Source organism: Colius striatus, chromosome 1 (genome assembly GCF_028858725.1).
Source record: "Colius striatus isolate bColStr4 chromosome 1, bColStr4.1.hap1, whole genome shotgun sequence".
In the NCBI taxonomy this organism is placed as follows: domain Eukaryota; kingdom Metazoa; phylum Chordata; class Aves; order Coliiformes; family Coliidae; genus Colius; species Colius striatus.
This window is the reverse complement of record NC_084759.1, coordinates 165,325,343-165,338,944: the sequence shown is the minus strand read 5'-3', so window position 1 is coordinate 165,338,944 and position 13,602 is coordinate 165,325,343. Positions and strand designations below refer to the sequence as shown.

At 36.0% G+C, this 13,602-nt stretch overlaps 1 protein-coding gene across 1 annotated transcript in view; it reads left to right on the top strand.

The window, feature by feature from the left end:
- The window catches only part of OTOGL (otogelin like), a 97,197-nt gene that overhangs the window by 39,571 nt on the left and 44,024 nt on the right, over window positions 1-13,602 (top strand). Inside the window, exons 27-29 of the mRNA XM_062016903.1 lie at window positions 11,325-11,459; window positions 11,864-12,007; window positions 12,834-12,953. Coding sequence (XP_061872887.1) covers window positions 11,325-11,459; window positions 11,864-12,007; window positions 12,834-12,953 — 399 coding nt within the window. The remainder of the gene's footprint in view (window positions 1-11,324; window positions 11,460-11,863; window positions 12,008-12,833; window positions 12,954-13,602) is intronic.

Below are 13,602 nucleotides of genomic sequence, written 5' to 3'. Positions count from 1 at the left end.
CATTTTTGACTGTGAAATGTTTGGAGAGGTTTTAGAGAAAAAAAAAAACCAAACGCAGGCTGGGATCAAATGGCAGATGCCCAAGAGCTTTGAAGGAATTAAAACACAAAACTGATGAACTATGTGACATGGAATCCTGGAATCAGACGAACTGAAGATGACAGTATAACCAAATATTTTAAAAGAACTCCATGACTGAATTTGGCAGAAACAGACCAATATGTCTGATTTACATATAAAGGAAATTAATAGAATGTTTAATAAAGAGAAATGACAGTTGGGGAAGAATTGAACTCTGTTTTTTGGTAGAAATTGATGTATGTTGAATCTTCTGTGTTATTCTGTGAAGGAAAAAAAATATATGGATGAGGTTGATCAGGTCAATTTGTGTGGATTTTAGCTTAAAGATCTTTTGAAGACAGATTTCAAGAAATATTTTTTAAAGACTAGTCTCTCGTAGGATGAGAGTGAAGATTGTTTGAGACACAAATTAAAAGTTAGAAGTTAAAAGATAGGAATAAATGGCATTTTTTAAAAAATGAAGACATCCGACAAGGATCCATGCTAAGATTCGTATTCAGTGTTCTTCAGAAACAATTTTGAAAAGGTGGTTTGAGGATTGAGGTGGAATATGCTGATGGTGAAGAATAACTCTGAACAGCTGAAACAAAAACAAACCACCAAAAGGTTTAGAAAATCCTAAGGCAGAAAATGCTGCGTGATAAAATGGAGGAATATGCAACTCAATGAACAGAAAAAAATAACTCTGCTGCTGTGAAGATAGGCACTAAATTAGTTACTGCTATTCAGGAATGGAATTTTATGTGAGAAAAATACGTGAAACAAATGTAATTGATATCTTCCTAGAAGCAGATTGAGTGATAATCTAAAGTGTCATCTGTTCTCCAAATTCACATATGCTTTTATTTGCGTGTACACAGTTACACAGTATATATAGAACAATTGTGCCACATATTGACATGGTTAACCTACTTTATATATGCAGACATGATAACATGATGAGGCTATCCTTGTTAGAAATACACGTTGTTGTTCTTAGAACAGAGCTTTCCATTAATGTCTTTTCGTAATCATCCTTCTCTATATTGTGGTCATGTGAGTGACGTATTTTAATACTAGTTAGAGCAATATAATGAGTCTCCCTTCAGTAAGGCTCACCAAACACCTGAAACTGAAGTGGTTATAATATTGTATATACAACACTGTAATAACTGTCTTTTTCCTTATACTAACTTCTTTCCTGTAAAAAGTGGAATGCTTTGTCTCTAGTATCTTATATACTGTAAACAAAGGTGCTGTAGCAGTGCAATAAGGTAAATTATAACTACAAAAAATTTGTTGGCATACTAGTTCTTCCCAGACTTAGAAGTGAGTGCAAGAATTATAATCTAAATCCCATGTCCCAGTGGCATGATAATGCACTGTTCCCATCCACATTACCAGCCCTCATTGTTTGATTTGGCTGTTAGCCTCCCTAAACGTGATCTGTTTGAACAACTCTTTGAGTTGTCACTGTATTGTACTGGATCAAACAAAGAAGTCATCCTTACCTTTTACTATGGTTTTAATAAGGAGCTCTTGTGCTCTTATGGGAGAAAAATCACATATCAACTTTCAGCCAATTATGAAACTTCAGACTTTGTTTTCAACATCAGTATCATCTGTCAGGCCTTTTTGTTTAAGGTGACAGTAAGTATATGAAAAAGTCCTTTATAACTAGTTCAATAGATTTATCCATTGGTCAAAAATTCATCAAGATTAGTTTCAATGCAGCAATTAGGAAAATTAGGGCAGTAATGTCTCATGAAATGAAAACTTAACCTTTTCCAAGGAATTTGGAATTACATTACACACACAGAAGTAAAGTCGTTGTATGGATAAATTACATTCACAGAGAAGACATCAATATTTATTTTGAACACTTTAAAACCTCAGTATTTTCAGAATTTTATCAGTGTAAATCAAGTAAACACTTCATTTTAACTAGTCTACATACCATTGAATATAAGCCAACCAATTTCTTAATTAAAAAGATTTCAGTAGCTTGCTTTCTTCCATATTCTTGCTTATCTTCAGTGTTTGAAGATGGTATATACTTTCTCTAACAAAATGGTGTTATTTTTCGAGCAGACTTTTGCTGCATGTTATTTGTACTTGCAGTCTATTTTTTCCCCTTGCCTGTTCCATAGGCTTCTGCTTTTATAGTGAAATTACTGTCTTCTATCACACATGTGGGCCTTTTTCCAGTTTTGTAGTGGTTTTCAGTTCTGCAGTTCAGTACATTTATTGGGGCTTGTAGAGTCCTTCCCTTGGAGCCCCTTAGACTTTCAACTTCTGAGGAGCTGCATTATACTTTCTCTGGTTTGAAAGAGTCTCCAAGCAAGAGTTTCAAGTCTTTAGAGTCTTAGAGTCATAGTCTATCTGTCACAATAATCTCAAAGGAGAGGGAGCTTTGTTTTAATGCTTATCAACTTAAAAAAAAACCCCATAAACAACCCAGTGAAGTCTATCCATTACTTTTTGTAGGATGTCAAAGAGGTTCTAAAGCTGAGGAAAATAATGACTGTTTTATTCCTGTATCCTGAAAAATAGGAGTCAGCAGAACTAAGCCCTCATCCTCGAGTATTCACATTTCGCTAAGTTTAAAGGATGTGATAAAAATGTTTTCACTTTTTTTCCTCTGTCATTGAGAGTTTGGCCATTTTAAAGTCACCTTTTCAATCTCTTTGATGCAAATATGAGAGCTCCTTCAAAGCAAAACTAATCACATTTAGTATGTTGGAGAACTGGGAAACCAACAACTACACATTTAATCAAACACTTGAACTGTTATGCCAATTAGAAGTGCAGGTGGGACTCTTGGCTCAGAAGATACCACAGGAGAACCCATTTATTATGGCAGAAGTTCATTTAACAAAACATGCATATTCTAGTGAACCACTATTACAGTTTCCCAAATGACTATTGAAGAGCAGTCCCAAGTGTTAGTTACCTGGTTTGCCCTGGGGAATAGAGCAAGGAAGCTGTTTTCTTCACCCCCGTTCTTTTGTAACTTAGATCAAATTCCAAGCTCTTAGTTCTTGATGCTGTTATTAGAGTGCTTAATACAGGGGTTGGTTGATACCCTCATAATATCTTACCTGTTACATGCTGATAATGTTCGATGGTTATATTTGTTAAATGATGACTGAGTGTAAGCAGGTGCAATCATACACAAAACAACAAGTCTTCAGTTACTCATTTGCCACATCTGAGGAGCCAGAAGTAGTTTTTTTCCCTTTTGTCCTTGTTAAATATCTGTCATTTTTTGTGTAGCTTTTTTCAGCATGATTTATGCTGGGTAGCCAGTCTGTAGATCCATGAAGCTGACAAAACTATAGAATAAAATAGAATTTTACAAAGTCTCTCTTGTAGCCTATTTGCTGTTAGAAACCCTAGGGAGGACTAAAGCTGCAGATTCATGGTTAACCAACATGGTGAGGCTGATTGTTCATAGTTAAGACAAATGTTTTCTTTTAATAGACTCTGAAGATTTTAATGGGAAAGTAAATATTGTTGAATTTGAAATTACAGATGTTTTAAATTGGAACCGTGACTCTAAATGCAATTGTCATCTATTCAGTGAACAAAACTGTAACATGGGGTTCCAATCAGAATGGCTTTAATTTTCTTAATTAACATATCTAATCCTCAAAGCCACATTCCAGCAAAGAGCTTCATGAGTGACATGCCAAAATATGTCCACCTAAAACACTTGTCAAATAATTTATAGCAACAGTAACTGTGTAGAAATAATGATGTGTTTCTTGACAAGTTCTGTGCAAATTTATGTCCAAAAAAAGAGACTACATTTCAGTGGAAGTATTATTTACTGTCACTAGTTTGCCTGCTCTAGTTGCAGAGAATACCAACAGTTTGCTTTTCATCAGTCCCATGATTTCAGAGGATGCCTTTCTGGATGCTTTCTTTTTTTTCTGAGTCTCTGGAAATACTGGAAGGGTCAGTAGCAAGCTCTCTGGGGGAGACATCCCTTTCTATCCTTGTCTTCAACTGGGAAGCACAATGCTCAGATAACATTGGCTTATACCTGTTTTTCTATTTGTTCTACCCCTTCTGTTAGCAAAAGATTTGATTACAGTTGGCAATGGATTTATGTTCTGGTTCCATTTGCTCCAGATCAATGATTTCAGACTCAATTACCTCTACATGCCTTTCCATCTCCACCACCTGATTCTCCAGACCATTAAATTATGCAGTGAATGAATCACTTCTATTCGCCAACAAAGGAAAGTTTTCTTTCAATTTGTGCAGATTAGCATGGAGAGCTTCCAGGAAAGGCTTGGGTAAAAAATTCTTGCCATGAGAATGGCAATTTGGAGGCAGAGTGCGCATGGTGTGACTCAGAAGTTGGATCCTTTTTTGGAGGACCTTGCCATTTAGCGACCACACAGATTGAGTACAGTGACCTTTTCACCTTGAATTTCTTCTTTTGGGCTTGTGTTCAGCATCTAACAGCCCTTTGGCTAGACCGACTCTAAAATGTTACAACCTGTCTGTTCAGTGTGCGACTGAGTTAAATGGCCTCTGGTGGATACAGCTTTGTGGATTGTTGATGCCCATCTTCTACTGATAGAAGATCATGCTGCTGTTACAGGAATATGTACAGTATGTTGGCATCAGTAAAATTAAAACCTTTGGCTGTCTTTGAAGTGGGAGAAAGCTCAGGCTAGACACCTGTAGATGCTGCTTAGTAGTTTATGATCTCTGACTCTGGATGCTGTTGGTGAGAATTGTGAATTAAATTTATTCTAGTTTAGGTCAGGATATGAGTACTTTTTCTTCTGAACTTCAGCAGTGTAAGTTAACGTATTTAACATTTGTTACATTTTAAAAAATAAAAGCTTTTTCCAAGTTCCAGCTTTCTAGATACTGCCATCTTTTGCTGAAGCTCAGAAAAGGCAAATTTATCATCATCATGTCTTGCCCTTTTTTCCCCTTGTTATGTTATATTTATCATTACAGTCATCAATAATAAAATATTGACATTTATCATACACTTATTAATAAAACAATACTAGTAAGTCATAGTAATATATCTCATATCAGTACCTGTTTAGGTGTTTAAAACTAACAAACACTACCAATTGTGCTGCTGATCTGTGATTCGGAATAGCTTGTGTTGCAGAGTGTGTCACTTGAAAACAAGTATTTGAATGTTCCCAAATCCTTAATCTTCTGAATATCTCATTTTTAATTAGAAAGGGATTGCAGTAATGTGACCAATGCAAAAGCCAAATCTGATACCCAAGCAGGAAAAGCTAAGTAAATGAAACAAAAGAAAATCTGCTTTATAAGATCTTTTCTCAAACCTTTGGTATAATTCTTAAAATACTAAAAAAATGTAAACCAAAATCTTTCCAGTGGTCTCTAATTAATCAACTTTTTCAAAATTAAGAAACATTGACTTAGAACAAGGTTTTGAAGTATATCAAGTAAAATTTTCCCTGTCATATACTTCCCCCTATTAGTAGTAGATTTTAAACAAAAAGCATTTCAAAATATTGTTGACAAAACTTCAGAATACCCCACAACTCTATGTTACCCTAAAGTCTATTAAAAAAAATCTATGTGTAATAAAATAGGATATAATGATTTCTTTTTCCTATTGCTTGTATGCATACACACAGATACTTGTAATGCATCTTTCTCAAGAGCTGTTGAGTTTATTCTGCCTGAAGTGTGTCATTTTGGGAAGTCACTTTTAAAGAAATAGGAAATAGTTATCCTGGATGCATTAGCAGACATCTGGAAGTTGTTGAGGATGAATCAGTAGCTGGAATAATCTCATTCCCTTTGAATTTGCAGCAGTGAATCTACTCAGTCATTTTGGTCTCCATTTCTACTCAACTGTGCTACAACGCTAGAAATGAGTTATCTCTTACGGGTGTATTGCAAGTTTCTTTGCCATATTTTAAGTTAAAATGATCACATCAACTGCAGTTCCATAGAAGTTGCTGAGGAAAAGAAAATTTGTGTTCATATATGTGTGCATGAGTAATTTAGCTCTTTTATTCTTAGTTCCTAAATGTAGCGGGTTTTTTAAATCCTTGTACAGAAGTACATAATATCAGTAGAAAAATAAGTGCCATTACTATTTTTTTTCCTCTCTCCTTAAAGTATCACCTACTATCTTTCTTGTAATGTTTTCTCACTTTCTCACGGATTTCTTCCCAGACAGTGTGTATCAGTGCCATCTGCTGATTCCAAGAAATATTGCTCCAGTATTTGAATAGCTATGGGGAAAAGTGACAATACAAATTTGTACAGGATGCTAAAGCAGAGATGAAATACAGTTACACAGAATGCATGTATATAATTTTGAAATGGGTACAGAAGAAAATATCACACCAGCTAAATGAAAGAGGCTTTCCAATAGGAAATGAATGTTTTTTACACAATTAATGTTTTCACTGATGATTATCTAAAATCAATCCCCTCATAAAACAGCACAAGAAACTAACAGAGCAAGATCATGTGAGGTGCCAGGGCACTTGTCTGCTCTCCAAAACCACTTAAATATTTATGCCTAAATGTTCACTAAATCTGGGTTAAGATTCTTTACTTCTCCTAGGATCAAGCTCACTAGAAGTAATAGTTTCAAATGTTAAGTTCCTTCAGAAGAACCTCTGAGCCCAATATACAACCACTCAACTAATTCTGGATTTCCATCAAATTTCCTGAAAGGTTAAGCCTGACCAGAGCCAGTGGTGTCTCTCTGAAAATTTGTAGGAAGGAGAGAGTAAGTTTCGCTTTTTAAACCACTGTGTATTTCTAAAATATTTTTAGAGTTTTTTGACTATTTTTGTGTGTATGTGTGTGGCTGTATATGAAAACCTCTAAAAAAGTCATTAAAACAAAAGGAAAACCTCTACTCATTTCCCAGTTCAACACTAGATGCTTTTACGGCCACCCCAGTTTACAAGTTAGCATATTGTAGGGAACAAAACCAAACAAAAAAGAAAACCAAAGAGGAAATCAGAGTGTTAAAAATGGAAAAGAATGACTCCTTACACTGAAGAGTTAGAGAGATTTTAATGAAACTTTCAAAGATGATAAATACAGCCACTTTGAAATTGTCTTCTCCCAGGCTGCGTTTTGACTATGCAAGCACACTGTTGTTATTGGTTGATAGCAATAGAAAGTTTCAAATAGGATATTGAAATAGAAAGTTTCTAACAAAAATAAACCCTAGCATTCCCAAGCACTACCAAAAAATATCCACTCCCCCCCCCCAAAAAAAGGGAAAGCAGTGCTTTGCTTTTTCAGCTAGGAAGAAATATGGAAAAAAAAAAGTTCAGTAGAGTCTAGAAAAAGAATGTCCTGAGAAGCAGGACTGACAATGAGCTTTTGACTGACTGCCCAGAGCTGTGACTCTGTCTTTGCTGTTGCTTGGCAACTCTGTGTTATCACAAAGAAACTGATATTAAGTTGGAACAGACTGGGTATGGTAATTTACGTGGGAAGATACTCTTGCAGTGGGAAAACCATTTTATTTCTAGTTTCTGTCAGCGTAAGTAGGTTTCACATGATGAACTGTAGTACATCCCCTCTTGGGTGCATTTTACCTAAAAAGGTAAAGAGTGACTGCCTTGGAAAGAGTCTGTGAAGAAAAAAAAAAAGAAAACCAACAAAAACCCCCACCTTGTTATTCATTAGATGTGCTCCTTGTGTCTACTCAGACATCTCTTCCAGCGGCAGTGACAAAAGCCTGTCTTCATACCCATATGAATCTAGTGCAGATTAGCGAGATGGAACTTGATCATTATCATTTGTACTCTCACAGTCCCTAAGTGCTGTTGAGATTTGCCCAAAGCCTCACTGTCTTATACAAACATTAAAAGATGATGCTCGCTTTAATCTAAATAGCCTCTGATCTTTCTTATGCATTGGCAATATGTGCAGTTTCAACTGCACTTTATTTCTTCTCTACTGCACGTATAGCAGTCACAGAATCATTTGAAGACTATGATTGAAAGCATCATTCAGCTTTGAGTTTGGTTGGTACTGTATGGCTGGGAAAGGACTTAAATTTTCATTGAGGTGTGTGGAGAGAATAGCAAAGGCATGTATGTAAAGCAAATCTTACTGTGAAAGCTGAGCCACAAAAGATACCTAATATGTAATGGTGGTTTTATGTTTGGGTTTAGGTCTAAGACTTAAATAGACAGACAGAAAGCATGGAAAACTCAGGATTTAATGCAAACCTCTTTTTCTTAAATGTCTGGTTTACTCATAACTCTACTGAATCATCATCATCATCATTTCTCTGCATTTCCATCCTGCATCATTTCTAGTAATTTAAACACCAACACGCAGTCCTACAAGTAAGGAAGTACTTCACATGTCTTCAGGACTTGCTGTTCTGGCTTTGGTCAGCAAAACACTCTCTGTCTCCAGGCTTCTCTCTACTGCAGAGCTAACTTGAAATATAACTCAACTTTTGCCCTTGGCTCAAATCCCAGTCATACACAAAAAACTTCTGACTTGAGTATGTTGATGCTGTTCAGCTGAAGGGGTTTGGCCCAAACTGTCAGAAGGCACAGGCAGCAGCTCCAATTATCATAGCTAATACAGCTACCCACTACTGCTCCAAGAACTTGTCTTTATTGCCAAAAAAGGTGCATTTTTACTGTGGGATAATTAGCCTGAATTAACTATCCTTATTTAAAATAAAGCCCTCCATCTCTTTTCTTATGGTGAAGACATTGCTTCCCTATTAACTCAGAGTGTCCCTTTTTGCTGAGGCTAAGCTAACTGAAGAGGAATGAACTCTGCAATGAAAACAGCCCACAATGTCCTAGGCATCAACTAATCCCATAGACTGTGAGCAAAATGGTTTTCTGAACGCATTCATGTCAGGGAGGTAGCTTCCTTGCTGCCTTTCATTTGGCCAGCACAGAATGTATCAGCTTGCATCCTATCTACCAAACTAATGAGTTTGTCTCCTTTTTAATTTACCACATCACCTCCAATAAATCAAAAAATGCTCTGGGCTGTTATCTGACTTGGTGGGGAATAATTACTGGACCGACTCCAGCAGCAAGCCTAGCTTAATTAAAACACACTGTATTTCCCAAAAAGGTAACAACCAATTTTATTCTGAGTGCAGCCTAAACCAACTTTATAACATAATGGATTGGATTAACTTTGCTTTACCCTTAAGCTTTCAGTACTTTCAGAGCGAGTTCTCCTGCTAAATCATAAAGAGATGATTTCCTAAACCCCCTTACCACTAGAAGCTAGTGGCTATCTATCTTAACCTACCTCCACTGTTGTCTTCCAAGCTAACTTTAACACATATCACATGCTTCTTATATCTTTCCATTAGGGTAACATAAAGCTTGCAGTCAATCTCCCATGCCTTATGTTCATCACATTCTCTCACGCTTGCTGTGGAGAGTTTTCCATGCCAAGTAGTAGTATCCGTTGTTTTGTGGGCCATGCTAGACTAAGGGTGGCAAAGCTGTAGCACCTCCTCTGTGTGGCAACAAAAATACCTCTATGTTTTCTATCATCTAGGGTTGGGATGGTTTTTTTTTAGATTGAAAGTATTCTTTAAACAGTTTGTTCACTATGAGATTAAGGGAAAAAAAAGCTACTTGCTGTGGTACCCATATTATCTGTGTGCACTGTTTCTCACTGGGGAGGAAAAATTGCTGATATGGTTTTTATTCTTGAATTCTGACGAACACAGAACAAACAAGGATACAAACGTGATACAGGCAAGGAGTAGTTAGGAGTATGTACACAGCTCCTTTCAGGGATATACTGACCAGGGGAGAGGTATACCAACCAAGGAAGGCATCAAAGCTTTGGAGAGAGATGCTGTGAGCACAAAACAAGGCAAGGCATCCCTCCCCTTGTAGCCAAATGGAGTTCTTCAAAAGCAGTCCTGGGAGCCAAGAGGAATTCCCAGGATGGGAGAACTGCTGAAAGACATCACTGCCACCATTCCCATCTTGCCTACTGTACCTATTTGGTACTGAGATTCAGCTAGTCATAGTCTGAGAGAGTGTTTAAAGGAAAGTAGGAATAAGAAGAGATGCTTAAGTATCTTTTTGTTTGCAGCACTACTCAAGTGTCTCACATAAAGCTGGATGACTGAGTGGGTGAGATATATAGCTTGTCACCCCGAAGATTTTTACTTTATATGTCTCAGGTTTATAATGACTGTAGGAATGAATTTGATCAAAAATGAAACTAGATTCAGAAGCATCATTATTGGCTTATATTAATGTTATGAAGTTAATTCAAGTATTTTCTATAGTTATGGCTTTGTGTTGTCTTGCAAGGATTGGTACAGAAAGGAATTGAAAGGCAAATTAAAATAAGAAAAAAAAAAGAATAACTCAACTTTATTTTTGTTTGTTCTGGTGTTGTCAACTCTACAAATGCAACTGGTCTCCTTTGTGCCAGTACCAAACCTAGCATGGTGAATTACAAGGTATATGTGTGTTTTCCTCAGGGTACAGAAGAAATACAGAGGATGAAGGTGAATAAACAGCCAAGTTGCAAAAGTGATTTTATGTGCCTAGAATGCAAAATTAATTTACAGATCTGAGAGCCAACAGATGTGGGATTGAGAAAGCAGTAAATTTGAATTTGGGGTACTAAAACACCAGCAAATCAAAAGACAACAGAGTAGCCAAATGTTCTAAATGTTTTTTCTATCTAAAGAAAAAATCACAAACAAAAATATCAGCAGAAACCTTTGTGCCCTCCAATAATATTGTGTATGACTCATAGATTTCTGGATTTTGATGGGTGGTAACACAAAAGTTGTTCTATCTACTACTGACAGATGGTAGGCTTCTTGGTTTTAAAAATATGAAAACAGCTTGATCTCATGTACCTTGGTTTAAAAATAAAGCTCTTTTTATAGCATGTCTCAATTTTGACAACTGTGCAGTAAATATTAGATTCCACATATGAGGACATTTTAAAAGCCTAAACTGGACTCTTATTTTCAGGGTAGACTGATCCTCCGAGTTTGTGAAGTTCTTTGAAAGAGGACTCACAGCAGAATCTAATGACTCTTTGCATTGAACTCCAAAGTTTGAGTTGGTTGTGGGTTCAGCTTTGAATCTAAAACTGCATTTCCTTGTTTGGTAGCTTTCTTAAATTTAATTCCAATGTTGTGTAAATACTAAGTTACCCATCTTTTTGTGATGGTAAGTGTGGAATAAATCTGCAGGAGTTAAATGCAATTGAATAAGTAAAATGTATTCTTCTTCATATTGCAGAGCACAGATAACTCAAATATATCCATAATTGCTCAGAACAAGAAGTGCTTTGACAATGATATTGTTTGCTCGAAGAATGTCTTCATTACTGTTGGAAACACTGAGATTTATTTTAGTGAACCTTCTGAGAAACAGGTTAGTTATTTTCTTTCCATTTTGAGTTGCACTCCTCAGTCTGAGTTAACACAGTACAAGTGCCTAGGCCTGGATAAAGCAGCAGGTCCCAGGAAAAATCTTGTTTTTTATTGTTTTTTTCAAGTTCTGTTTGCCCTACAAAGAAGAGTGCTCAAAAGCCTCAAGCAGTTGAAACATATTAGTATTTATTTGTTTCTTTCCATTTGGTTTTGAAAAGGAAACAGAAGTACAAAATCAAACTTCAATGCTTGAAAAGACAAAATATTAAAGTATTAAATGAAATTTATAGTAATATTATTGATCCAGCTATATAATGGATCAGTATACACTTTGTTATTAACTGACTCTGTATCTTGATAGAATTTCTTTATTAGATTTTAACAAATATTCATTTCTGTCACAAGACCTTAAGGGGACAGGAAAACAAATCTAACTATCAGGTTTGGAAGGCTGGATATTATACTGTGATACACTTTCCAGAACAGGACATTACAATTCTTTGGGATAAGAAGACAATGATGCATGTTAAAGTGGGACCTCGATGGAAGGTGAGACAATAAAACCCTGAGATTTTGGGTAGCTCTCTGAGTTGCTAATGTGATCTCTTATTGAATAACTGTGATTGTCTTCTCTTCCGAACTAACTTTCCCAGTGATATAGTTGTTTATCACAATGTTCAGCTGTTTATTTCTCAGGCAAGGAGAGATGGAGAATGTGATTTAATGGTTGGACTCACAAAGAGGTTGTTCCTACACACATGCTTACTTTATTGCTCCACATGTTGCAGCTTTGCAGATACACAGTGATAGTCCTGACTAAAAGTTACTTTTGGGGGTGGGAAGAGAGAATTAGCTTTGAGTTGCCCAGTTCACTGTACGTTTTCATAACTGCTGAAGCCAATCAAGAAGAAGTTTCCATTTCTAGCCACGTGGAAGATGGCATGTTTATAGCACAGATTAGATTAATCTGAGGACAAATGTTATTGATATTGTGAGCTAAAATTAGTGGCAGCAAGTTTTAATTACAACAGCTACTCAGTCTTCACATTCATATGGTAATTCACCTGAACTTTTGACTTTTGGACTGGGTGGACTGCTAAGCTTTCAGAAAAAGATATGACTAGAATCTAGTCCCTTTTCACAGGCACACAGTAAAAACAGGTGCTGGAAAGCAGGAAGAAAGGAAAACATAGATTTCTATTAAAAATTATTTATGGAACTGTAAACATAGCAGGTTGTCAGAAATTTTCCAAGTACAAATCAGAGTTGCACTGAGCTTTACCAGTTTAAGTATGTTTTATTCCATGTATGTCATTCATGCCAATTATTGACCATCAATATAAGTAAAAAACTTAAATCAGTCCTTCTCTTTTAGGGTAAACTGGCAGGTTTGTGTGGGAATTTTGACAGATATACTTCAAATGATCTGACTACATCAAACAACATGGAGGTGAGAAATGCACAGGTCTTTGGAGACAGCTGGGTATTAGGACAGGTAAGTGCCATATGCAGTAAAAATTTAGAAAAAAAGCATGATAACTTTAATTTATAAATGAACATGTTATAAGCACGTGATGTACAGGCATTTTCTAAACTCGTGATTGGTAAGAGGACATTTTAATTTGTGTATACATGTGATGTTAATGTCTTATGTCATAGCAAACATATACTGAATTCAAATGAAACCAATCAATCTCTTTAGGGAAGAACGTATTTTTCCATATAGAAGGTAATTATCATAGCTATCTGGATTTCAGTTTTCTAGAAAGAGATATTTCCTCTGATATTTTGGATTCAGCCCAATTTTAAAAACAATAATTTCTCTGGTGTTGGAGTCATTGGGATAATGAAAGTAAATAGAATCTGAATGCTGAAAAAAATCTAGGAAAAAGTAATATTCTGAACAGTTAAAAAAGCATTGGTGGTGTTTTCAGTTACAGTTTATAAACAGAACAAACTGACAAAGTACTGGTGGTAAGTGGTGAGGTAGAAAAGACTCAGAACAACAACAGGCACAACCCAGTAGGGAAACTTGGTTTCTGAGAAGGGAAGAAGCTGTAGAGAGTAGATAACCACAGTGTGTTTTATAACACAGGAGAACAGGTATTTTATTAATTTGTGCTGAGAAGATGTAAGGTTTTATA